The sequence below is a fragment of the Nannospalax galili genome, unplaced genomic scaffold (genome assembly GCF_000622305.1).
Source record: "Nannospalax galili isolate Female #2095 unplaced genomic scaffold, S.galili_v1.0 scaffold34, whole genome shotgun sequence".
In the NCBI taxonomy this organism is placed as follows: Eukaryota; Metazoa; Chordata; class Mammalia; order Rodentia; family Spalacidae; genus Nannospalax; species Nannospalax galili.
The window spans coordinates 6,117,673-6,145,319 of record NW_008338996.1 but is presented as its reverse complement, the minus strand read 5'-3'; the positions used below and the strand labels follow the sequence as shown (position 1 = coordinate 6,145,319).

The 27,647-nt window shown below is 41.4% G+C and overlaps 1 protein-coding gene across 6 annotated transcripts in view; it reads right to left on the bottom strand.

The window, feature by feature from the left end:
- Window positions 1-27,647, bottom strand: part of Astn2 (astrotactin 2) — a 1,043,712-nt gene that overhangs the window by 696,335 nt on the left and 319,730 nt on the right. For all 6 annotated transcript variants that reach the window (XM_008833484.3, XM_029563720.1, XM_029563721.1 and 3 more), the window contains one exon: window positions 11,427-11,534. In XM_008833484.3, coding sequence (XP_008831706.1) covers window positions 11,427-11,534 — 108 coding nt within the window. The remainder of the gene's footprint in view (window positions 1-11,426; window positions 11,535-27,647) is intronic.

Below are 27,647 nucleotides of genomic sequence, written 5' to 3'. Positions count from 1 at the left end.
GAACTCTAGCACTATGACTACAAATCCCTTAGGCAAAAAGCTCTAGATGTCAAGTGTGCACCTTACGGTAAGTATTGTAATTAGGTTTTTATTTCACCTTATTGTAAAGGTTGTTTAGGGGCTGGAGAGATGGCTCGGTGGTTAAGAGCACTGACTGCTCTTGCAGAGGACCCAGGTTCAATTCCCAGCACCCACATGGTGGCTACAAACCGTCTTTAACTCTAGTTCTAGGGGAATCCAAAGCCCTCTTCTGACCTCCGCAACACTTTACGACACGGGCACACTCACATACATGCAGGCAATAAACTCATACACATAAAATAAAAATAAGAAATAAAAAAAAAAAGAAAAGCAAAAGTGTCTCCCACTTTGATGGTGTAAAAAGGTCCACCATGGCTGTCTGTAAGCCCTGCAGGCAATAAACTCATACACATAAAATAAAAATAAGAAATAAAAAAAAAAGAAAAGCAAAAGTGTCTCCCACTTTGACGGTGTAAAAAGGTCCACCATGGCTGTCTGTAAGCCACAAACACAATCATTCTTGGTCTCCTCCCAAAGACTGGGCTTAGAGGACTGTTGCACAGCCTTGTAAGTTCCTCTCTCATGTACCTTCCTATCAGATCAAATATTGAGAGCTAGGCTGTTGGTGCTGCCCCAAGGGATGGTGCAGGGATGCTGCCCTTTGTCCTTCAGAAGGAACTAACTTCTCAATGCTGGCTGAAGCTGGTTCTGACATCACTAACTCCAGCTTCCAGCCCCTCTCAGGCTAAGCCCACTACTAAAAAGGTTACAGAACTGAGAGCAGCAGATTCCCAGTGAGATCATCAGTGATATAGTCAGGTTTCTTAAGTTTCTTGCAGTAACACAGAAATGACAATCCTCTTCCTCTTTCCTACAGGCATATAACTCTATCAGGCATGGTAATAATACTATAGGTAGGTTTTTTTTTTTAATTATTTGTTTGTTTGTTTTCTGAGACAGGAGAGTTTCATTTGAGTCTGACCTGGATCTCACCTGAGGATGACCTTGAAATTCTGAACCTCCTGACACTACTTCTTAAATGCTGGGATAATGGGTATGGGTCACCATCCCCCAGTTTATATGAGGCAGAGGATAGAACCCAGGACCTCGTGCCTGCAGACAAGCACTCTACTAATGGAGCTATATTCCAAGACTTTGTAATACACACTTAATATGACTTACCTCACTCATCCACACAATGACCAGACCGTATTGTAAAACCAACTTGTTCACATTCAAGTTTCCCTTGTCTCATGGTAGTCTCCCATACATGAACTCTCTTAAATTTCTCATATGTTAAATGGCATTAGTGAGATGTATACAAGATAATTCAGTCAAAAGCCTAGACCAGCACAGGGACAAGTCACTAAATCAAATATAATTTCCGTTCTTCCTTTCCTTTCTCCTTTCTCATTGTTCCCATTTCTATCACGGACTTTCAAAACAGCACTGCTGAAATGTAGACAGCATCAGGTTCTAGCGAAGTGTTTGGGGATAAGAAACTGAGGCTCGATGCCATACTTAGTGTCTCCTGCCTAAAGTAAATGATGCCCAGGATGAGAATCCAAGGCCTAAGGCTTCCAGGAACTGCATAATTTCTCATTTGGATATTTGGATATTCCTCCCTCTGATCCTGTCTCCTGAAAGGCTCACTCTATTACTAGTTCTCTACCTAGTCTGGAACTCCCTGTTTTTCCATATCCTCACTTCACCACCCTAGGACAATTACATACTTTTTACCTTATGATGATGCTATTACCTTCATCTGTGAGGCTCCCCTTGACTCTGTCTGGAGCCTCAAGTCATGTTTCACACTAAGAATCTCTACTGGGCTGAGAGGAGCAGGCTAAAAGGTCTCATATCTCCAACACCACGTCTGCGCTCAGCCTGGTCATCTCTTCCAGGTCATTCTGGCTACCAGTGTTTCAGAGGCTGATGAAGGACAGATCAATGTTTCTATAGTGTTTAGTTTTCCTGAGTAGCAGCTCCTAAGAGTGTATCTGCCAGCAGGCAGAGGGCTGTGCATGTAAGGAAAGCTATCATTAGACAAAAGGCAGGGGACAGTGAAAGGAAAAGCTGTGTTGCAAAGTTCCCAAGAAAATGGGACTACCAAATTCATCATTTCACTGAAAATGTCTGCTTTTTCCACTTCTAGAAACAAAATCGGTCTGTACATTGGAGAGAGGCCATGAGCTGCTCAGGCACTGATATGCCATGCTCTACTAGCTGCTGCTGAACTTATCACATGGCAGGAACACTTGGCTGAGCATTTCCTTTGCATATATAATCTCATTTAATCCTCACAATAGTCTAAGAAAAGGCAGAAAGACAACTGCTAGACTTGCTCTCCATGAACCATGAGAGGCTGAAGTCAGAGAAAGAGAGGGCATTGCAAGGTATGAAACCTGGCCTGCTAGTTACAAGGTCTCTGCACACCCTAGGAGCAATATTGTTTTCTGAATGTATTTGTTCGGAAATAATTTCAAACTTACAGAAACGTTTCAGGGATAAGAAAAGTTAAAAGCATCCATATATCATTCATAGCTCCACCTACTAACATTTTGCCTCATTGATTTTGTCCGTTAAGGATATTTGTAACCGTGGAGGAAATTCTTCCCTTCTCTAAATCTTAGCATATATGTGTGTTCAATTAAATATTTGAATGGATTATCTTCAGGATTGAAAAAGCCCTGTGATTTATTGATCAGTGAAGATAAAGGGTAGCCAGTAACTTTATCAATGGTCAAGATATGGCTCCTCCAGCTGTCCAGAATCATCTCCCAACATTCATAGAGCCATGACCTTGAACCCTACCCAGCTCTGGTACCTCTCCTTCAGTCCCATGCCTAATGTAGCATGCATCCTCAACCTTTATATGGAGAAGGTAAAATTCTGTGGGCGCTCATTTTCCTTATCCTCCATTTTCTTTCCCTAGAGTTCACTCCATCACGGTCCTCCAACTTTCAGACCTTTCTCCTAGGCTTTCAGACAGTCTCCAAAGGCTTATTCTGCAGATATAGCTTGGGCTTCTACTTTCTCTAAGCTACCATTTCCTTTCAAACACAATTAAACACATGGGGGGGTAGGGGGAGGGGAGGGAAGAGGAGATAGAGAAAGAGAGAGAGAGTACACAGAAACATGTGTGTCCTTGAGTATATGTGTGCATAGGTCAGAATCATAAGAAAATTTCATATATCCATTTACCTTTGCATAATAAATCTTTGCTTATAATTCAAGAGTTCCTAAGAGGGAAAAATCCCAGTTTAAGAATTACCAGATTAGGCCAGGCATGAAGGCACATGCCTTTAATCCCAGCACTCTGGAGACAGGGACAGGTGGATCCCTGTGAGTTCCAGGCAATGCAGGGTTACATTGTGAGTCGGGGAGCAGAATTACCAAATTTCAATGAGCAACTAAAGTAAAAATAAACTAAAAGTAAAAAGTAGAACTGGGCCACTTGTGCCCTCGTTCTCTTTGCTGACTCAGCAGGAAGCCTTAGAAGAAGGGCAAAGAATGGGGAATCAGGAGACCTGGATCTCTACAAGCTGTTGAGTAACCAGTAGACAAGAGCATAGTCCAGAGATGGAGACAGATTTGCTTAAGGCCACACACAGCCACAACACAGAGCTGGGCTGGGAGTCTCACGCCAGGTACAGGCATTGCTGAGACAATCTAGCAACCCAATTAGGATTGCTATGTCTTCTGTTCAGCATGATCCCTGGGGCTGGAGATAACATCTGCACTCCTCTGGACCTTGGGTTATAGACCAGCTTATCCTAACCAGGATCACCTCCTCTGTGTGCTTCAATCCTGCTTCCCCAGGAAATAACTACTCTGAGGGCAGGACTCAGGCCTCTTTTCCCCCAAAGCCCAGCATCATGTTCAGTAGCACTGGTTATTCAGGTTAAACTGGCATGAGATTCAGGTTTGATGACATGACATCAATATCCATGAATGTCTGACAGGAAAACCGAGGCCGTAAGAGGACACAGGCTTGCCACAGGTCAGTAAGCTAGTCTGTAGTGAGGTACAGATTTAGGCACACATATGACTTCAAGTTCAACATTTCCAGCTAATAAGGCTAAATTCTACCCAGTGGCAGCCTATCATACCAGCACCTTCATTAGCTAATTCTCTGGACTACCATCAGAGTTGGCAAACCTCTAAGAACCGTTATCTTGGGTGGTTATTTCCTTGACCAAATACAGAACTGTTTGCTGGTCAAATAAACTCGTTAGGCAGTACAATCATCTAATATGAGGTCAGAGTCATTGCAACAAGCATTGTGAAGTTTCATAAATGAGTCCTGTAACAAATGACCAGGGTAGGCTACTTGCTAGGCATAGGTTTAGGGCAGGAATCAGCTAACTATGATCTGGATAAAATCTGGATCAGCATAGCTACGGAAAATGAAGTTTTACTGGAGCACATTTATTTCCATGTGTTCATTTATATGCTGTCTATGGAAGTCTTTGAGGTACAACAGTGAAGTTGAGTAGTTCTAACAGACTGTATGGCCAGTGGAAACAAACATGTTTACTAATTGGCAATTTACAGAAACGTATTGCTCATTCTTTATGTAGGAAATGCCAACACACACACACTCACACACACACACACACACACATCTCGCTCTCTGCTTCTTAGTCTCTTTGTCTGCCTTTGTATTTCTCCACTCACCAGATCCATTGCTACAGTTTCCTAGCTTGCAGTGAAATTCTACCTGGCTGAGAAAACATGGCTCTACCACTGTTTCTCAAAGGACCTGAAGCACATCCCACAAATCTCTTTCTATAGAGCCCATTTGCAAAAATGAAAATAAAAGTTTTGGCTACTTTATTTTGGATCACAGAATGGTGAGGGCAATGTTAACAGCTTGATTTTGTATAATGGAAGTGTCTAGAGGTTAGAAACCCATCTAAACCCAGGCCAGAAGGAATGATTAGAAATCAGAATTTATAGTCAGATCTAGCTGAATCTAACCAATGGTGTTTCTCTCAAGGGAAATGCTAACAGAGAGAGCCATGAGCTATGTACCTGTCAGACTTGTTCCACATGTCCTCTCTCCTCTTGTTCCATGTCCCTCACTTTGACAACAGTCCAGGTGGACTCAGTTATATCATGAAGCCTCCTCATCTCATTGCATTCATCCAGAATGGCCTATGTCCTAACCACGTTCAAAGAGGCCTGGCAGAGTCTGGCTTTCAACATCAACCACAAGATCCTCTTCATTAGCTCAGCCATAGCTTTTTACTGAAAAATTGGAAGAGGGGGGATTGAGGTCTTGGTTTCCCTCCTCAGGAGCAGCAAAGGAGAAGGAAAACGAGGAGGAGATCCTTTTACAGTATGTGAGAATAGATTGAGAAAAAAAGAAGAAAGACAGGAAAACAGTGTAGGTTCTTGGAAGGCCTTCTGTTACAAATGGGAGCCTTACCTACACTTTAACCAAAGGTAAGCTTATGTTTTGAGATCATTTAACACTATCTCAGTTTGTCCACAGTATAAACAATCCTATTAGGCCTTGGGCTCCTCTTATAATCTAAACACATAAGTTTAATCCCTCACAACATTTCATTGCTGTTGACACACAGAATAATATACGTTATGAATACATGAAATTACTGACAGTAGTCAGTCACTGGAAGCAATGAATTATACCCAGTTATGTTGCAAGCAAAAGGTGGAGTTGGAGAGATATCATCTGTTTGTGGTAATGTATGGTGTTCTAGGTCAGTAGGGGTCAGAAATGGCAAACTCTTCTCCAGATAAGACAAAGTTCCTCATTTTTTCCCATGTCATACTTGATGTACTGTTTCAATAAATATAGAACAAGCCCTTCATTCAAGGGAATAGTTCCCAGAGAGCTCTGAAGGAGCAAATTCTGAGAGCAGATCAGGCTCACTCTTGGTTTTAAAGAATGTCAGGGGGTCATGCTGCCTTTGTTCAGGTACTGCTGTATTGTAGCATCTCTTTGTCTAAGCAACAGCTACCCTGAGCACTCATGATCATTCCAAACACTGTGCCATTGTTTTCATCCATTTGCTCATAATTCATTCATTCATATATTCAAAGATTGTTACCTAGTGTTTACTGTAGCCCATCCCTGTGTTTGGTGCTGGGGAAAGGAAAGTTGAACAGTGGCTTCCTATCTTCATGAAGTTTTCAATTCCACGGAGAACATAAACTTACCCAGAGAACACATTAGTAAATGTCAAAATATTGTGGTGACGAAGTCTAGCAAGTGGGAAGTTCACAGAATCTACTATAGAATAAAACAGGGAAAGTCTCTATGGTGTGGGATGGCTTTGCAGAAGATCTCATTTAAGTGGAGATGTCAGGATGAGTGGCAGGAGTCAGAGTAGAGGAGAGTATTCAAGGAGAAAATGCGTGCAAAGGCCCGGGCTGGGAAGAGGCCTGGCTGGCATCAGAGACGGAAGTCTGGCAAGAGTGATGGAGAAGATGTACTTGGTGTTTAAGGGTGGATAAGGAACCTGTTTTAAAAATCCTAAGTGAGAAAGAAAGGTATTGATGTCATCTAACTAAAAAAGCAACATGATCTCTACTTAGAAATTTTTAAATGATCACTCTGGCTGCAGAGTGGAGAGTAGCTTGGAACACAGGAAGAGAGGCCGTTGAGAAGGAACTTTTGGCAGAATCTAACCAAAGGAGGTTGGTGTCAGAGACCAGGACAGCAGCACAGAACAAGAGAATGGAGGGCATGCTGATAGCAGCTGAGGTGACAAAGATCCTCATTTCATTCAGTCTTCACAATGACCTTGTGAGGCAATTGTTCAATTATTCCTTCATTTGAGAGATGAGAAGATGGAGTTGGCTCATTCCAGGCAGAGGAACAAAGCCACACCTGAGGTCTAGGTCTCTTTCTAGTCTCAACTCTAACAGGAAGTGCCCACCAGTGATATGCAGCTGTCATTCCTTTACCAACACAGCAGTCCCTTGCTGGGCTCCCTGGTAGAACAATGTTGACTGAGCTGCTTTTCAACAGCCCTCATATAGTTCTGATTAGAGTCTGAGAATGTAGAATCCAGAGATGGGAAATGACCTGTACAAAGTCATACAGAAAAGTAGCGACACCCAGTACTTCACTGGTCCTGTTGCCCTCAGATAATTCCAGGTATCCCACTTCATCCTGAGCACTCCAAAGGTGGAACTAGTGCAATGTTTTATCTAAGCACACATGCTTCTAGATTTGAGAAAGACAGCTCAGGTCTTATTTTTAAATGGAACTGAAGAGGACACCATGAGTTAACATGGTATTAAACAAATGCTATGAGTAAGCTACACCCTAGAGCATAGGGATTTCTTTTGCTCTTCCCAGTAGTTTTCTTTCTTTCTTTCTTTCTTTCTTTCTTTCTTTCTTTCTTTCTTTCTTTCTTTCTCTCTCTCTCTCTCTCTTTCTTTCTTTCTTTCTTTCTTTCTCTTTCTTTCTTTCTTTCTTTCTTTCTTTCTTTCTTTCTTTCTTTCTTTCTTTCTTTCTTTCTCTCTCTCTCTCTCTCTTTCTTTCTTTCTTTCTTTCTTTCTTTCTTTCTTTCTTTCTTTTTTGCCTTTTTTAAGGCAGAGTCTTCCTGTAGTCCCAGCTGGTGGCCTGGAACTCGCTATGCAGACCAATCCATCTGCTTCTACCTTCTGAGTGTTGGGGTTGAAGGTGTGTGCCACCATACCCATCTAGTTTTATCTATCTCTTCTTTAGTTCTTTATACTTTTATTTCTTCTGCTTCCCAGCCAGGATGACTCACATGCCCCTGGCAGAGCATGGGAGCTGCTTGCTGACTCACTGTATTTACTAAGAAAGAACTTGGATAGCAGTGACAAAGATGGAGAGAGTCTTGGGACATTACACTGAGGGTCCATGTATGCCTTGGGATATAGGGAAGAGGTAAGCAATGGATATAATTAAAGAAGATCACTGAAGCTATTCCAGTGTCATGGCACACACTCCTGAGAGAGAGAGGAAATGGGAAAGTCTTGAGAAAAGGATGCAAAGGAGCCAGGAACAGAAGCACATTTCAAGAACAGTGATTCTCAAAGATGCACAGCCTATTCTACCAATAGCACAGTCAGAAGGGAGCTCTGAGATGGGATTTGACCAGCTCCTGCCCTTTTCCTCTTCATGTTCCAGATAATGGACATCTGGGTAAGTGGGCTTTAACTAATGTCAGAAAGTGAATTGCCAGCAGGTATGAGATTTCTCCCACCCCCTAGACATACACTAGATCCTGTGGTCATTTCTTAGTAGCTTAGCTCTGTTTTAATGTCTGCACTCTATCCCTAGTCTCTACATAAATACTTTACATATATCAATCTATTTTAATCTTTAAGATACTATCCTAGAGCTTTGTGTTACCTTCTCAGTTTATAGTTTAAGTAACCAATACACACTGATGTTAAGTCACATGTTTAGTATATAATTACTAGTAAGCTGTGGAGCTGCGAATGAACAGGATACCCAGCATCAGAAGCCATGCTTTTAAGGTTCTGTTCTGTTGCTATGGCACCCCCAAGCACTCTCAGACTTCTCTTGGATGACTTTTGTATCATGAGTTTTCCCCCATTAGAAAGGTGAGTGCTTCAGGCTCATCAACTCCTTTACAAAGTATAAGAAGAAAGAAGGGTCACAGATATTTTGAGGGGAACTGCTGTATCTGCAGAACTGGACATTGGGCTCTAAGTTCAGTTGGATGGAACAGGGATTTGCCAAGGCCAAATCAACTCTCTGTCTTCACTAAAAGATCACAGCAGCAGCATCAAGAATAGAAGCAAGACTGACACCTTTATAAGGGTATGGTACCAAGAGCAATGTCACCTACCTGTGATATAGCACAAGGCCATGTAATTATGCTCAGGATCTAACAATCAACTCTTTCTCGACCCGGTTCTCTTCATTGTAATATCCTTTCCCTTAGTGTTTTTCACCATTGAATATCATTACAATTTGACATACTATCAAATCCACATGGGTGAGAATTTTTAAGCTTTTCGCTTGGTTTTTGTCCTTGGTGCCTGGAAAAATACAGACGTCGTTGCTGCTGGAGAAATGTTTGTGGTCTTCATGGAAGGAAAGACTTACAAGGAAATAGCTGGATGAAAGAGCAGAAAAGGAAGAAGAGAGACAAGATCATGAAAAGAGCGAACAGAAGTGAGCAAAAGCTAGATAGAATAAACAACGTGGCAGCAATTAGGGATAGAGGAAAGAGAAAGACAACGGAAATAAAAGAAATGCACCAATAACCAAGGAAACAGGATCCTGAAGAGGATATGAAGTACATGGCAGAAAACAGCAGTGGAGGGAGAAGACTCTGCAATTAGTGGAAAATAAATGGAGGGAAGGGATGAAATAAGTGGTTTTGGCATTGTTCTGGCAACAGGACCAGCGAAGGCGGGAGGCGGTGTCACAGCCCTGTCGTCCTCACTATCCTGAAAACACAGCCAGACCTTCTGGGGCATCTAGAGGCACTGAGCCAAATTGTTTATCTCAAGTTCTGTGGCTTTCTTTTGCTTTTCTCTTTTAAGTTAACTCCAATTTATAGGGTGCATGACTAGTGATGGATGTTTTTCCAATTAGCTGTAAATAGCCCAGTCCTGCTGTGGAGACTCACCAACTTCCCTGGTCTTAATTCTGACTGTGGGATTGGGGGAGGGAGAAGACAAGTCAAGATTCATTGATCACCAACTTCTAAATCTCCACTGCAATAGATTCCAGAAGGTGAAGCATGGGCAAGACTGAGAGGCAAGCTTGGTTGTTTTAAGGGCTGCAGAGGTTGAAAATCCATCCCATGGACATGACAATAAAAGTACTCCTCACATGGAACATTTTCTGTGATAGGTACCAGAGTAGGCACGGAAAACACAACAATGAGAATGAAATCAACATTAATAATGTCTACCTCATTTTCCCCTTACACCAGGTACTGTGTTGACTTTACATATAATGTAATCAAAACCACCCCCAACTACCTAAGGCAGCTACAAGGCATATTTTACAGATGAAGGAATGGAAACAACTCACCTAAGTGCAAAACAGCCACAAAAGCTATGTGATCAAAGCCCTTACTATAGACATCCATAATGAACATGTAGAGACACATGCAAATAGTTTAGAAGGAAGATTCCTCTTCCTTCCTGCCCCAGACAACTCCTCTGGTTCCTTCTATGCAGAGGCAGGAGGACCAGATATCCTGACACTCGTAACCCATTAATATTAATAATAAACCATATTTTTCCTAAGGATAGTCAATGTAAGGTGACAAGAATGCCTACTTTTTTGTGACACAGGATACTGTTCATTGGATGGTCAAAGCCTATATAGATCTGTACCAGTCCTTGGCATGTAATATACGTTTGTACCCCAGAGTTACTTCTTGAAGGCCACTTCACAATTGCTAATTTCCTAAAATTACACAATACTCGGGGATGAGGAATTACATTCATTCAGGATTTCCTGAAATATGTTGTTTTCATGTAGAGCCCATTAAGTCATAGAGAACTATAGACGTTGGCCATAAGGTAAGGATTCCTTCTTTAGTATCTTGATATCGTGTTACATTGACTGTCATTGTGATGAATAATGAATGATGTATTGATACTGATTCTTATCTGTTGAAAACATTATCTAAAAATAATGTCCTATTTGTGGGGATCAATTGGAGGGACTCTCAGATGCAGTTAATAGAATTTCATGAGCAGATAAACTTTACTCTTTCCCATTTGACTTGCAAGTTTTGCAGTAGAGAATATTCCCTTTGTTCTTTTGCTGCTAAGAGTTGCTGAGTTAGACTGGCAGATCCTGCCAAAGACATGCATAGCTATGCATGATATGGGCTGTCTGCACCCACCTAACTTAAATATGAATAATTTTCTTTACCCCCTTTTATTATTTGATTTCCTATACTGGAATTTTTAATATTTTCTTTTAAAATTTCACACATTGTATTTTGGTCATTTTCACCCACCCTCCCACTAACTCCTCTGAAATTCACCCACTCTTCTTTACCCACCCAACTTCATGTCCTCATTTTATTTTAAATGGATGGAGTCCAATTTGTGCTGCCCATATACTCTTGGGCGTGTGATCATCCACTGACGTGTGGTAGTTCTATCAGGGACAGAGTCTTTAGGAACTCTGTCTCTCAACAGCCCATCAATTGCAAATGCCTCCCCAGCTTGGGGCAATCTAAGGAAAAAATGAGAATGATGTGGGCATAAAAGAGCTAAAGAATGGAGTAGAAAAGAAAGGATTGCAGGTCAATAATTTGGTTGGTCCAGGATGAGCCAAGTTCAATGTTAACTGGATTGAAGAAGATTTACATTTGCCATTTATTGTGAAATCTGTTCCTCGGGCTTTGTAAACATGCACAGTGGCTCTGGAACCTTCCCAGGGACTCTGTTACCTTTGCTGCGGCGGCGACTGCGGTACTGCTCTGTGTAGAATGTCAGCTGAGTTTCGTCGTCTGCCTCTGAGCCGGAGGTCCCCTTGGTTCTCCCAAAGCTGATTCCCCCTGCAGAGAAGCACCATTCATCAGTCAGCTTTGCATGCTTCTAGAAGCTTGTTAAACCCCTCAGCCATCCCCCAGACCATCAGCTCCATTCCCTGCCGTTTTCTTGTACATCCCCGGTGACCCAAGAATCCACATGCATGCTTCTAGAAGCTTGTTAAACCCTCAGCCATCCCCCAGACCATCAGCTCCATTCCCTGCCGTTTTCTTGTACATCCCCGGTGACCCAAGAATCCACATGATTAATGGAAGGAATTGAGCTTTGTAGTGAGCTGGATCTGGGCTCTAACCATGGCTCAGCAGCTTCCCAGTTATATGACCTTGAGGCTCACCTTTCTGAGCCCTGAGTTCTTCCTAAAACAGGGGCAATAATTCTGAACCTTATGGGTTTGCTTTGAAGAGAAAAAGGAAATATTACATGTAAAATACCAGGTCCACAGTGGGCACTAAATAATAGAAAGCTACTATCGTTGTGTTATGACGAGCCCAACTCTAAAAAAATTACTCCAGGCAACTTAATTTCATATACATTTCAAGCAAGGGCTTAGGATATGCCAGGCCTAGAGCCAGACATGAGAGGCACAAAGATAAATGCCTCTTGGCCTGTACCAGCTAGCATATCATAAGCTAGTCAGGGGGACAAATGGGATCCTTAGGAGCCTTAAACCTAATTCATGGCTTATGTTTTCCACACAACGAGATGTTAGGAATATGGGGACGAACAATTCATTTTAGCACAGAGGATCTCTGAAAGCTTTATGGCGGAGTGAAGATTTAGGTCATGATTTGAAGGATAGATGGTGCTTCATTGTTAGACAGAGGAGTTTCCTGGAATGAACTTGTGAAACTTCCCTGGGGATGAGGAGCTGAGAAGTTATGCGCAGCATCAAACCCAGGACTGACTAAAAATGGTGCTCATGCCACAAGAAGGCGTGAGTGCTTAACTGAGTTAAGTGTTACAGAAGATTCCAGAGGAGGAAAATGAATTGCTTTTCTGTGAGAACTAGGAAGGATGCTTTGGGAGCACCCAGGTAATGGACTTTGTGCTAGGCAGAATATTCATCTAGGAGGCTCTGGAATCACCCAGGAGAAGAGATAAGGGATTGGTTGGAGGCATACACTTAGTAGGTGGGGACCTGGGGATGGAGATGAGAGGTGCTTCAGAGATGGTCTCAGGAGAACCTGAAAGGCTGTGAGCAGTGATTACCAGAAGAATAAGGAAAGTCTAGAAGGAACATTGACAAAATACATTAAATCTGAAAGTGGAAATACGGGAATTTATTATTTTCAATCTTATCTTTTGAGTTTTACTTTTGTTTATTTCTTTTTGTGCAACTCAGTCTGGCCTCAAAGTCTTGATCCTCTTGCCTCTGCCTCCTGAGGTCTAGGATTACAGGAATGTTTCATCACACCTGGTACGACCTTAAGCATTCTTTAATTTACAAAAGATAAGATCTTATGTACATAGTAAGAAATTACATTTGTCTAGGGTACTTGGACAGGTCTCCTATATTAAAATCCACCCAATCAGGGCTCAGGGACCGTTGTGGAAGAGGGGGCCAGAAAAGTTGTAAGAACCAGGGAGGAGGTACATGACCACACATAACCAGAGTCCTACAGCCTCCGGGGACCCTGCTCATATGAACCTACAGCAACAGTGTCAGCATGGATAAGACCCATGAAAACTCAAGCAACAAAAAACCCAGCACAGAACTGTGGAAATGGACAGCAGGCCCCAATCTTACTCAAATAATTATTGGCAGCTGTTTACTGCTGGATGAGAAAGAGCTGATTTTCTTAAAGGTAGGGACTCTAGATAGGCTGACTAGACCTCAGTTGCACTGAGGGACAATGACAGACTGTATGAATTCCACTGGGAGGACTATGGGAGGAGATCAATGGGGAAGCGGGTGTGCTGGATAGCTTTAGTGTCAACTTGACATACCTGGGTTGAGGAAGCCCCAATTAGGGAATTGCCTCCATTGGACTGGCCTGTGGCCATGTCTATGGGGCATCTTGTTGATTACTGAGTGATGTGGGAGGGCCCAGCACACTGTGGGTAGAGCCATCCCTGGGCAGATGAGCCTATCTTGCATAAGAAAGCAGTCTGAGCATGGGCCAGGAGACCAAGCCAGTAAGCAGCATTCCTCCACGACCTGTGCTCTAGCTCCTGCCTCCAGGTGTCTGCCCTGAGTTCCTACCTTGGGCTCTCTGATGAACTGTGACCCAGGAAATATAAGACAAACAAACCCTTTCCTTCCCAAGTTGGTATTTGTCAGAGTATTTTGTCACAGTAATGGAGAAACAAAGTAGGACAGAAATCGGTACCAGAGAGTGGGGCACTGCTGTGATAGACCTGACACTGGAGGATTGTGGAAGTGTTTGGAACTTTAGCTAGAAAAGCCATTGAGTGCTCAGAGTTTGTTGCTGTGGAGCTTGGAACAGTTATGCTGAAAGAGTTGTAGACAATAGAGGCCTGGCTTGTGAAGCTTCAAGGGGAAACAGAGACTGTCAGGACTGTTTGTGTGATATTTTAAATTGAGAATCTGTGGGGTCTGGTCTCCTACAGCTGAAGAATCAGCTGTGTTTAAGAAGAGACCAGAACCTGAAGTAAAACCTTGCTTTACAGGAACAATTAATGCTGGTTAGCTGGGGCTAAAAAATGAGCTGTAAGTAACAGGAGACCAGCATCACTGTGGTGAAATCTTCTAGGAAGTATTTCTGCAGGGTCAGCACAGAATCTGTTGTCCAGAGGGGACCTGAGCCTCCATCTCAAGCTGAAAGCTGGACTTGGTAATGTGTAAGAGTCTCCCGCAAGGTTCTGGTGTTGAAAATGTGAAGGGGTTACAGTGAACAGCTGAGGCTTGGCACCACACCCTGAGAGGCTACAAAAGGCCATTGGTGAAGGTGCAGCCTCAGTTTCAGTGTTGGCCCCAGCATTTGGAGATACCAGGACCATGGGATGACCATCAAGGGCAGCATCAGGTGTGGAATGGAGGCAGCCTGGGTCTGGGAGGTGAACTGTGTGTGCTGTGGATGGCAGAGTCAGAAATGGAGCTGCCAGAACCCTTTGGCGCCCAGAACATCATGAGTGAATCCCAGATGTCCAGGCTTGAGTGACGTTGCTGGAGTTAGGTTTGGCTTAGGTGTGCCCGATTCTTCCTTTTGAAATAAGATAGTACTTGTTTTGGATTTTACAAGAGCCGACATTTAAGAGAATTTTAAAAGAGACTATGGACTTCTGAGTGGTTAATTTTTTAAGGACTGTGGGGATTTTAAGATTGTACTGTCTTATGTTGTGATATTAATGTTAACATCGTGTCTTGGGGACAAGAAATGGAAAGGTTATGGTTTAGTAGTGATGTGTTTGTGTATCACGTTAACAAGGGGTCAATTGTATTGAATAGTTTTAGTGTCAACTTGACAAACCTGGGTTGAGGAAGCCCCAACTGGGGGAGTTGCTGCCATAGGACTGGCCTGTGGTCCTGTCTGTGGGGCATCTTCTTGATTATTGAGTGATGTGGGAGGTCCCAGCCCTCTGTGGGTGGCACCACCACCCCTGGGCAGGTGGGCCTATCTTGCATAAGAAAGCAGTCTGAGCACGGGTCAGGAGACCAAGCCAGTAAGCAACATTCCTCCATGACCTGTGCTATAGTTCCTGCCTCCAGGTATCTGCCCTGATTTCCTACCTTGGGTTCCCAGATGAACTGTGATCCTGGAGATATAAGACAACTTTTCTCCTCAAGTTGGTATTGGTCAAAAATTTTGTAATAGCAATGGAGAAGCAAACTAGGACAGGGGGTATAAATATAACTAATATATTCTGTACAAAATGCACAAAAATTAAGAATTTTAAAAACAATTATAAGATACATAAAGAGAGGGATTAAAGCATTAAGAAATTATTTTTAAATTATTTTGAAGATTTATATTTTACATATATGAGTGGTTTGCCAGTGTGTATATAAATGCACCACATGTGTGCAATGCCCACAAAAGACAGTGCAGAGGGGAGGATCCCTTGGAACTGGAGTTACAGACAGTTGTCAGCCTAACCTGTGGCTGTTGAGAACTGAACCTGGGTCCTCTGGAAGAGCAGGAAGTGCTCTTAACCACTGAGCCATCTCTCCAGCCTCAGCACTGAGAAATTATTTACCCTAGGGAAGAAATGAGGACAGAGCTTCATAGGGGAAAGACAGACTTTGATTTTGAAAGGATTTTTTTAAAGGATTTTAAGGAATGGGGCTTCACATGTATAAGTAATAGACTGTCTCCAGACAAGAACTCATGCATCTGGTAAAAGTGGTTGTCCTGGGTGGAGAATTAAGTGGTTGTAGAATGGGAACAGAAGAAAGGTACTCTGCCTTATAATCTTTTTATCTTTTGAATCAAGCACCATGTCAACTCATTACCTACTCAAAAGTTCCACCTGAAGAAAAGAAAAGCATAGATTACAGGAAAATGTTATTTAATTCACAAAACTATTCACTGTGTAATTTCCTTGGGTTGGGATTTGAAATGGCATTCAGCATACAAAAATGCCACTTGCAGACACTATCCACAGTGTGGTGTTATACATTTATTCTTTCGGATGATGTTGCTGGTAGATCTGTATATATGATGTATGGAAATCCTCCTCTGAATGTACTCATGAGGGAGGTGTAATTAACAAACTACAGAGACACAAGGACATAGTAAGGCAAACTTACTTGCCTAAAGGGACATATTATATAAGTGGGAGAGCTAGGACTCAGGGCATATCTACCTTGCTCTGAACACTGGGTCTCTGGTATACAAGTTGAAACATCTCAAGAGGGAACCTTGGGAAACAAGCATTAAGGTGACCAATCCTGCATGGTAAAGTATGCATTTCTCGCCTCATTTCAAGCTCATAGTAACCATTGAAGGGAGGCATCATCATGCCTACTTTACAGATGAAACAATCAAGGTTCAGAAAAGAAAAAATGAGGTCAGATGGCACTGATGCCCAAGTAACTTTTTACACTTTACCACACTGTCTTTTAGTTTAATGGACTGAAAAATTGGCAAAAAAGGATACCTGCCGCTCTAGCCCCCTACTTGAGATGGTATTTTCTGCTATGCTGTTTTCTCATTTCTAGAGATTTAACCCAGGGTCTCATGCATCATAGGCCAGTGGTCTTACACTGAGCTATAACCCCAGCCCAAGAGGACATTTTCAAACGAATGAGAAAGTAAAGAGTAGCCTAGTCTGATCCTGGTTGTCATCTGTGTCATTAGACACAGTCTCAGAACACACCTTCTCAGCTAACTCCCTGCAAATAACAGCAGGACATGGAGGTTCCAAGAGACCCCAGTTCTACCAGATAGAGGACTCCACTGAAAGGCTTTGAGAAGGGGCTGGCAGGGGCTCTGTGGAGTTCTGGAAGTACCTGAGCAGCAGAGGGTCAAGGCCAGCAGCACCTTTAAAATACCACTAAATTATTTTACTATTACAATGATAAAACAGAAAGGAAAAGAAAAAAGTAGGGAGGGGGAGAAGGAAGGATTTTGCTCACATACAAATTCTCAGCCAACGGAGGATTGAAGACATTTGGCAAAGCAGCTCCCTAGGACTAGGGACATCCTCATATTGCCTGCTGCAGCCTGGACAGCAGAGCACAAAGGAGGGCTCTGGGGCTGTTGGAATACAGAGCTCCCCCACCCCACTGTCTCTTGGAGCTATCTATGCCTTTACTTTTAGTCATTCCAGTGAACCTCTTCTTCTCCCTCCCTCTCTCTAACTTGCTTACTTTCAGCCCTATCTCTTTTTCTACTAGCTTTTTATCTTTCCTGCTTTGGCAACAAGATGACCTTTGCCCTCATGATAGTGACTTTCAATGACACACATGATTGACAGAATTCATCCCTTACTAGAACAGGCTAGTAGGAGTGACAGGAAAGTCACTAGAAGATTCTAATGTTTTGAAACCTGACACAAGGACCATGATAGCTTTCTGCAGGACTCTGGGCTAAGCTCTGTTAACACCCACTGGCTCACATCACCCCTAGGAGAACCCTATGAGGTAGGATACTACTCTAAATTTATTATTATTAGTAGTAGTATTTGGTTTTTTTTTGGTCTTTTTAAGACAGGGTCTCCCTGTAGCCCCAGTTGTCCTAGAACTCACTATGTCGACCAGGCTGGCCTTGAACTCACAGAGATCTGCCTGCCTCTGCCTCCTGAGCGCTGGGATTAAAGGTGTGTGCCACCACGCCCAGCTTAGGATACTACTCTAATTCTCATTTTTGTGGATGAGGGAATGAATGCACAGGGAAGTTACATGTCCAGAGTCATAGCTTGTTAAGTAGTAGAACCACAATTCAAATCCAGAGCTCTAGAGCATTTTCCCTCAGGCACTGTGCAGGGGTACAATAAAATATGAATAAATGCCTCATTTAATGTCCACTGCATCTGTATTAGGACAATATCATAAGCCTTTTTAAACTTAATGATGTGATGTAAGGTAGTACATAGGGAGCTGGGGTTGCAATGGAGCCAACCTGAAAAATGTGTTCCATAAATATTATAATGTAGGAAAGTGTGTACATATGTGTGCCTATGCACAAATGTGAGTATATTTGTGTGTGAGCAAGGAATGCATGTGTTGAGCACATGGATTAGCAGGTCTCTTCTTGATTTTATCATAAGAGTGTTTCCTATCTCTGCCGAATCCTCCTCTGAGGTTTGCACTACCAATGCCTCTAAAAACTCCAATCGGTTTAGGAAGATATTAGAACTTCTCCATCTTCCCATATGCCCAGGACATGAAAACCATGCCTCTCAGACTACCAAGAAGGACATTACTCCTTCATTCTGTAAACTTCCTCTGACTACCACCTCCCTCTTCTAAGGACAAAGGGACCATTTTCAGAGTGGAAGCCGAGGTTGAGCAAGGCTGCCTGTAGTCCAGCCCATTTAATAGGGATGCAATGAACCTATATACTCCACCTTTAGTGTTCTAGTAGCCAGATTAAAAATGTAAGAATAAATTGATCAAACTGACTTTTAGGATATATTTATTCCAACAAATATATGAAAAATATATTTCAAGAAATGTATGAAAAATTGTCAAAATAGAGCTAACAAAACTTACCACTGAAATATAAAAACTGAGCATGTTAGTCAGGTTCACAGCACACTTCCTAACAGACAACCCGTGTTTCACAGTGTCCACTGTCCTGGAAGCCACAGTTCTGGAAGTACTTGTACAATGAATACTATGTCAACTAATACTTTAGGCAAAGATCTTGGCACAAGGGAAAGATGAATAGGCCACAGGCCCCACAAAGTTAATTTTTGTGTGTGACTTGGATAAACGAGAGTGAAGATGAGATCACATTAAGCAACAATAGGCATGGTTTTTGTTCTCAGGGCACTTAGGATCTAGCTGGTCTTTGCACTGGATTAGTTCATGTGCCGTGAGAAGTCATATATATGAATTTATATCGACAGAAAAAAATTAAGCTATGAGCATTATATATGAGTTCTAGTACTGTCTCCTATCAGCTCTGTGGACTTGAACAAGGTTCCTAACCTCTCTGGATTCATGTTTGAAGGAAGACAATGACTTTCAGGTCACATGGTCATCATGAGCAAAATGTTATGTTGCATGTGAAAAACTAGTATACAGACTAAAAACTCGAGAGTGGAGGCACCTCCTTTATTAATCAATTTCTGTCTAGCTGTAATAGGAGGAAAGGAAACACTGATGTATGGGGCTGGTCATTTTTTGCTGTGACTTCCCAGAAATGTGGCAGCTACCCAAGGTATATAGTCACTGAGTATCCATACAATCCAAAGGGGCAAGAGGCTAATTATGAACTGACTTGGAGGTGATTCAGATGGATGCTAAAGGGTCCCCATTGTTGCCATTTTAATATAAAATCAGTGATTTAGTGCCCTAAAATGGAGCCATTAATTATCCAGGGCTTCTCCTGTATTTCCAGTTAGTCAGGACTCACAAGAGAACAAAAGAGATGCTCGATCTGCTGGAACCTGTGGCTTCCGAACTTCTTCCTTAAGCTTCTGGTCTTTGTTCTGAATGGTGTGAAATGCAGTCACTAAGATGGTGACCTAGGCACATACTACAGTCTGACAAGTGCTGTACAGCTACTTCATACATGACTGCCCATATACCCCTCGTACAAATTTTGATAGGCAGGAATAATTTCCCATTTAGTGATAGATAGACCAACATCAGGACCCTAGTGCAGGTTATAAAAGACCATACAGATTACAAATAGCAGAACTTAAATTTGAACTTTATTTTTATCTGATTCAACAGCCCTGTTCTCCTGAAAGTTGTGTTGGGTGTCATTAGTCATTCAGGAAATGTAAATAAAAACCATTGATATTCGGTTACACTGCTGCATTGGCCTTTAGGAAAACAATGCAAAATAATAAATGAAGGAAATGGAAAAACTGGAACATGTGCCTAAAGTAATGGTGGAAGTGGAAATGGGGTGGCTGATATAGAAAACATTTCGTTAAACACAGAGTCACCATGTGATTCAAGAATTCCACTCCTAGGCATATGCCCCTAAGAAGTGAAGATAGGGTAGTCAGACAAATATCTAAAATAGACATTCATAGCAACATTTTTCACAAAGCTAAAAGTAAAAACAGCAAATGTCCTTCGCCTGATAAATGGATGAAAAAAACTAAAGTATATCCACATGGAATATTACTCAGCCATAAAAGAAATGTTGACATATGTTATCATGTGGATGGACCTCATCAACACATTGCTAAACTAAAGAAACTTTATATGAAAGGCTAAATATAGTATAGTGTATGACATCTGGAACATCCAGAGAAGATGCATCCATAGAGACAGAAAACAGACTCATGGGTGACAGGAAAGAGGACAGGGGTGCAAGCAACAGCGAGTGACTACTAATGAGTGCAGGTTTCCTTTGGGGGTGATGAGTGTGCTTGGAACTCGATAGAGATGATGGCTACACAGCCTTGCAAATGTGAGAAGTGTCACTGAATTGTGCACATTAAAATGATTAATGGCTCATTTTATATTATGTGAATTTTAGTTCAAGAGAATGTTTTTTTTTTTTTTTAAGTAGAAGCCCTCTATTTCCTTTGTAACATTGCTAGACTGATGACAGACCTGTAGAATGAGGAATGTGGGAGAGGAGGGGAGGGACTGTTGCAGAGCTGCCTTAAAAGGGCCAAGCTCTCAGACTCCCTGGATCCCAGTCCAGTATTTGGGAATGTAGAGGATGATCACTCAGCTGTCCTAGGCACAGAATTCACTTCAAATGGTGCTGTTGATATCACTCTTTCGTTTATTCAGTAACTTAAATCTATTTGCTAGGTTATCAGTCTACCAAGCACTCTTAATAGGTATTGAGGATAAAGCCATAACTAAAATAGATAAACACTTATCAATTCTTCAAATTTAACTTCTGGGAAACACTTAAAATACTGTGGCTGTGATATTCTTGGGCAAAGTTCTTTGGGTTTTTTTTCTTAGCAAAGTTCTTTGGGTTTTGTTGTTGTTGTTGTTGTTGTTGTTGTTTTATTGTTTTTTGACAGGGCCTCCCTAGTCACAGCCCACCTGAAAGTCACAATGTGAAACAGGGTGGCCTCCATCTCACAGAGATCCACCTGCCTCTGCGTCCCGAGGACTGGGATTAAAGGTGCACACCACCATGCCCAGCATAGCAAAGTTCTTTATACAGAAATTCTTGTGTTAATTTGGCTAATAAGTAAATAGAAATATTCAAAAGTATTTAGAGATTTCCTGTGATAACATAGATACCTAATGTAAAACTGGGGATCTGACCTCAAGTTTGCTGTGGAACAAATCAGGACATCTAAATAATCTGAAGGCCATATGATGGGGAAGGCCAGAATGAGGGGATGTATGGCTTCTGCTGGGCCCACGAGAGTTAAATCATTGTGCCTTTTTGTAAATCTGCCTTCTGTTCTTGGGCTGCCATGTCTACAGACCTGTTCTGTCAGTCTCTGGTAGGCCCGCCTCTCCACACTCCATCTCCCGCTCTTACTATCATGATGGATGGTGGTGACATGTTAAATTATTCAGGCTCCATGTCTTCCTCAAGCTGGTGACAGTGATATTGCATTTTCAGATTGCCCAAAACTGCACCAGATAGAGAAATATGTGACTTAGGAATGCACAAACCATCTGACTCCCAGCCATCCAAGGAATACAAATGGTGCCAGCCACGGATAGAGAACAAAAATGGCTGACACTTCCACATCCTCTGAACCACAGAAATAGCAGTTGCTTTCGGCTCTAGGCTAAACCACAGCCTCTTGGTGAGATTGTGTGTGTGTGTGTGTGTGTGTGTGTGTGATAAAACACTCTCACCAAAGGCGACTAAGAGGAGGAAAGGGTTTATTTCATCTTGTACTTTCAGGCCACAGTTCATCATTAAGGGAAGTAAGAACAAGAATACGAAAGCACAAACCTGCGGCAGAAACTATAGAGTTCTACTTACTGACTTGCTCACTAGCTCATGCTCAGCTAGCTTTCTTATACAGCCCAAGCTCACCTGCCTAGAGATGGTGCCACTCATAGCGGGCTTGGTCCTCCCACATCAACCATCACTCAAGACATTGTCTCACAAACATGGTTATAGGACAATCTAATCTGGGAAATTCTTCAATTGACATTCCTTCTTCCCAGATGACTCTAGGTTTTATGAAATTGACAAATAAAACTTAACCAGGATAGTGACATTTGTGTGAATGCATGTGATGGCTGGAGGACATTCTTGAATGTCACCGTAAGAATGTTATCTGTCTCCTTTGAGACAAGATCTCCCATTGGCCTGAAGTTTACCAATTAGGTTAGACTGGCTGGCCAGTGAGCTTCAGGGCATGTCACCATGACCATCACTTTTTCAATGGGTTCTGAGCATTAATTTCAGGCCCTTGTGCTTGCTCGCAAGGCAAGTTCTTGCTGACTGAGAAGCTCCTCTAGCCTCTTCTCAGAGATATTTGAAATATTTGAAGTGTAACTGCTACCTGTCCTAGGGTACATGCCACTATGGGTCAGGTGCAGTGATAAGTACTTTGTTTGGAAATGACTGCATATGTTCTTATTTCTCAAATGTTGACAGACTGAGAGTTACTGTTTCCTAACCACAGTCAAGGAGTCACACAGCTAAGCAGCAAGGTTCAGATGCTGGCTTACCGGAATTCCCAGGGAAGAAGTCTCTCCAGTATTCTTGGGATTCATGTCAAATTAAAAAAATTGATTCTTGTGGTAAAAGATATTTATGATGAAATACAATTACACATAATAATTATGATTTCAGAAAAATGGAAATAAATGAGAGATACATATGTAGAAGACATTAAAAATGATGAACTCTCTCTAAAAAGACATTCATGAAATCATTAAAAGGCTGTGACATAAATCTCAGAGCTGGAGAGATGGCTCAGCAGTTAAGAGCATTGGCTACTCTTGCAGAGGACCTGGGTTCAGTTCCCAGCACTGACACAGTGGCTAACTCCACTCTAACACCTTCTTCCGGCCTCCATGGGCATCGCATGTCACTGGTGCAATTACATGCAGGAAAAACATTTTTGCACATAAAATAAAAATAGTTCCTCACCAAAGTTGTGGCCTCTTTCCCACTTCCCCAGTTCTATGCTGGTTTTTGTATGATTGAGCTTGCATGGGTCTTGTGCATGCTATCACCATTGCTGTAAGTTCATATGAGTAAGGTGCCAGGAGCCTGTAGGACTGTGTCCTTATTGTCATGCATCACCCCTGACTCTTACAATCTTTCTACCCTCTCTTCCACAATGGTACTTGACTCCATAGGCCTTAACATATATGACAAAATGCACGAAGTCCTGTGTGTGGGCTATGGGAGGGGTGAAGAAGAGGAATGGGGGCTAAATATGATGAAGATGTATTGTATGAAATCCACAAAAACTCAATAAAAATATATTTAAAAATATGGTAAGATTCATGAGTATCAGGAAAAATAAATACATAAAATAATGTTGTGACATAAACCTATATTTATGGACACACAGGGTTCTTCATGATACACTGTTGCGTGCAAAGGTATAAAAAAAAGAACACAAAGGGATTTTGCTCATATAACATTTTGCACACACTGATATTTGGTATAAATTCTACTGTGTATAACATATATATATATATATGTATGTTACCAAGTCTCATGCATGCTAGGCAAATTATCTGCTACTAAATTACACATCAAGCCCTAAAGAAAAAAATACTTTAAGAAGTAGCAAGCTGAACACAATGGCGCATCCTCTTCATTACAGTACTTGGGAGCATTAGGCAGGAGGGTCAATAACTTAAGGTCAGCCTGGGATATGCAGTGAGATCTTTGAATGAATGAATGAATGAGAAAAAAGAAAGTCAAATAAATATTCATAAGCTTATAAACTGAAGTGTAAAAACTACAATAAGTATAAAACAATTCTATTTTAAATATTTTATCCATTATTTTCTTTTTTGTGCATGAATTTATTGCCTGCATGTGTGTAAGTGCACCCGTGTCATGCAATTCCAAGGGAGGTCAGAGGAGGGCATTGAATTCTCCTGGAACTGGAGTTACAGATGATTGTCAGCTGCCATGTGGGTGCTGGGAATTGAACCTGGGTCCTCTGCAAGACCAGCCAGTGCTCTTAACCACTGAGCCACCTTTCCAGCCCCTCAATTCTATTATTAAACTATATACTGGAGGCACAGATACACGTACAAAGGCATTTGAAGTAATATAATGAAGTGCTATGGTGGTTAGATCCTCTAGGAGACAAAATATGAACTACATAAATTTCTTTTCTCATTTTTACCTGTATTTTATAATTTTACTTCAATTAATTCTAATACTTGGTAATAAAAAAGAGTAAAAGTTTTGTTTATGTTTGAAGCCAAATCTTGGAATTATAGCAGTTTAAACCAATTCCTCATTCAACCTCTAGTGAAACATGAGCGCCCCAGGGAGCAGTCATCCCACCACTCAGGAAGGTAAACATTCCAATTTTCCTCAAATTTTGAGAAAAGCTGTCCAGTCAGATTTAAATCAGTATTTCAGTACCATGGAACTTGTCTTCTAAAACACCCCACTGTCAGCCAGGGAGGGCTGTTATTTTCCAAAGAAATATATTGCCTGTCCATTTTCTTTTCTACCTTCTGATCACTGTCAACTCCCTGTTCCCATCAAATGTGGATTCTTTTATTCCTGTTATCACTCTGGATTGGCCTTAGGGATGAGTCTGCAGTCCACTGAATACAGAGGAGTAAGTGAGAAACCTCCAGGCTCAGTCTAACAGGTGGTGAAGCTTCTGGCTCTCTTGAAACAAGTTTCTATGTGCTGTCTTTATGGAACCATGCCCGTGCACTGTAATATTCTTGGCCAGGCATGTACATGGTCCAGTCAACAATCCCAGCTGAGCCCAACCTTCCAGGTATTCCTGCCATACCTGCTGGCAAAAATGTGGGAGAAGTAGCTTCTAACTGATTCTAACCTTCCTCTATGTGAATCACCTACAAATACTGAGTTTGTTTTTCTACTTCAAATCCAGTCATGGTGGAGTTGAGACAATACATCTCTGTTTTATATTTTATGAACTCTTGACTCCTGGGATCCATGAGCAAAAAGATTACAGTTTTAAAGAACTAAGTTTGGGATGATATATTTTATAGAAGTAGGTAATTAAAAAACTACTCTATCCAGTCCTATAAAATTTTTCATGCTTATTCTAGGCTATCATTGTATAAACCCTGGGAAATGGAAAGATGAACTGGGTCTCCAGAGACCCAAGTCCTAGGTCTGTTCTGTTACTAAGGTTATAAATGAACAGTGATAACAATACATTTGGAAGATGAGGAAATGAGGGTCAGGGGCACTACAATTGGCTTGCTCAAGGTCATGTAGCTCATAAACTGCAAAATGGAGATAAGATACAAAGTGAAGTCTGGACAGTGGGGTAAAAGGCCAGATTTGACTCTCTGCATTGGCCAGGAATCAAGTTCCTTGTAATTCCCAGTGCCTAGATTCTGTCTGTCCATTTGGAATAACAGACTCAGGATGTGCCTTCATTCCACAAGGTAGCCTTTAGACAATAACTCCTGTGCTCACACATGATCATTCCACCCAAGCTAAATTTCCCAATCTCTTTAGCTGTTACATAGATGCTTTTGAAATGAGTGTTTAGGGGCTAGAGAGATAGCTCAGCAAATAAGAGCATTGGCTACTCTTGCAGAGGACCTGGGTTTATTTCCAGCACCCACATGGCACCTAACAACCATCTATAATTCCATTTCCAGGTGATCTGATGCCCTCTTCTGACTTCTGTGGGCATTGCAAGAGACAGGCACACTTATATACATGTAGGTAATACACTATGCATAAAATAAAAAAATATTTTAAATGAGTTTTTCTATTATAATTTATTTTAGAAAGAGTATGTCACAAAAGAAAACAGACCAGAAAAGAAAAAAGACCAGAAAAAAAATTTTCTCTGGCACAAACATGTCTATGTCAACATGATCAGTTATATCTAAAGTAGCCATCCTACAATATCCTCCATAGGACTAGGTACTGCACCAATATTTTAAAATCTTGGTGATTTTGCTATGCATTGCACATTTCAAATTTCCCAACACACTATAGTTTGCTCAAGTTGTTGGTGAGTTTTGATGCTGAGATTCAGGCATCACAGCTAGGTGTGATCTAACTCACACTGAGCAGATATGGATTATCAGCTCCCCTCACCTATGTGTGAGACTACAATGATGTAACCAGGATTGCTTCTGCCATGCTCTCGATTGACTGTGTTAAATATGTCCTTAGCTCTTTGTTTATAATCACAACAAATAAAACTGGTCTTTCCCATCATGTATTTGTAGAATTGATTTTTCTAAACAAAAGTAGAGAATATTTTGTATTACCAAATTATATCTATATATTTCAGCTCTTTTTTTCTAGTCTCTCAAGATATTTTCATTCTGACCGTCTGATCTCATAGTCTCATTCCTCCCTGATTATATGCCCTGTATGAATTAGATAAACATGAAAAGAAGAAGAAAAGGAACTGATGGTTACTAGGTGCCTGCTAAAGGTCAAGCAACAGGACTAGAAGTTTATATATGTTAAAAAAGCATTTAGTGCATAGAAGAGTGTAACTGTGTTGATGATGTTATCCCTGTTTTAAGAATAAGGGAATCAATGTTTGCAGGGAATATTTGTCTTAGGTAAGAATACAGAATCAGTAAGGAGAAGAAATGTGTTGGGAAACCTACATATGGTCCCCACCTGTCCCTGACAGGTCTTTTCTGTAAGGCATCAATATCAGTGTTGGAGAAAACTTACTCAGGGGACAGGATATGGGAACTGATGACTAGAGAACTCTGTAGTTTGACACCAGCCAGTCCATTAATGAAAACCTCTTTGGAACCGATAAGTACATAAAACGGAGTCATATCTCTATCTTCAATCATCCTGCAAAATTTCACTTTGAATTAAAAATACAATATTCAAACAATAAAGATCCATTGAGAGTCTTTAATAAACCAAGAGTGAAGGTGCCCTGTTGAGTAGAACAGAAGCACTCTTTGGCATCAGAGAGTTTATATTACTTTGGTCAAATATCTTGTCGACATTGAGCTATCCCATGTCTATAGTTTCTCTCTACCTACTTGGTCAACAAACCATTGTAAAGTACACATGGATTCACTTGGCATATCTACTGTAAGTGAATCCATGATAGCTTCAAGAGATCACCATGTCCCTTCAAACATACTTCCCACATATATTTGGCCAACTGGTCTCATTCTCAAGAATCAAGTCAAAGTTTGAAAAGTGCTTTGTCACCTATTCATAATCAAAATAAGATTTATCTTTTTATTGAATTTTGGCAAATTTCATGCAATACATTTTGATCAAATTTAGATCCTCCCATCTACCTTACTACCTCCCACCCAATTTCATGCATTATCATCTCCCCTTACCTGTGTGTGCAACCAGGATTGCTTCTGCCATGATATCTATCTGTCTAATCTATCTATCATCTATCTATCTATCTATCTATCTATCTATCTATCTATCTATCTATCTATCTAT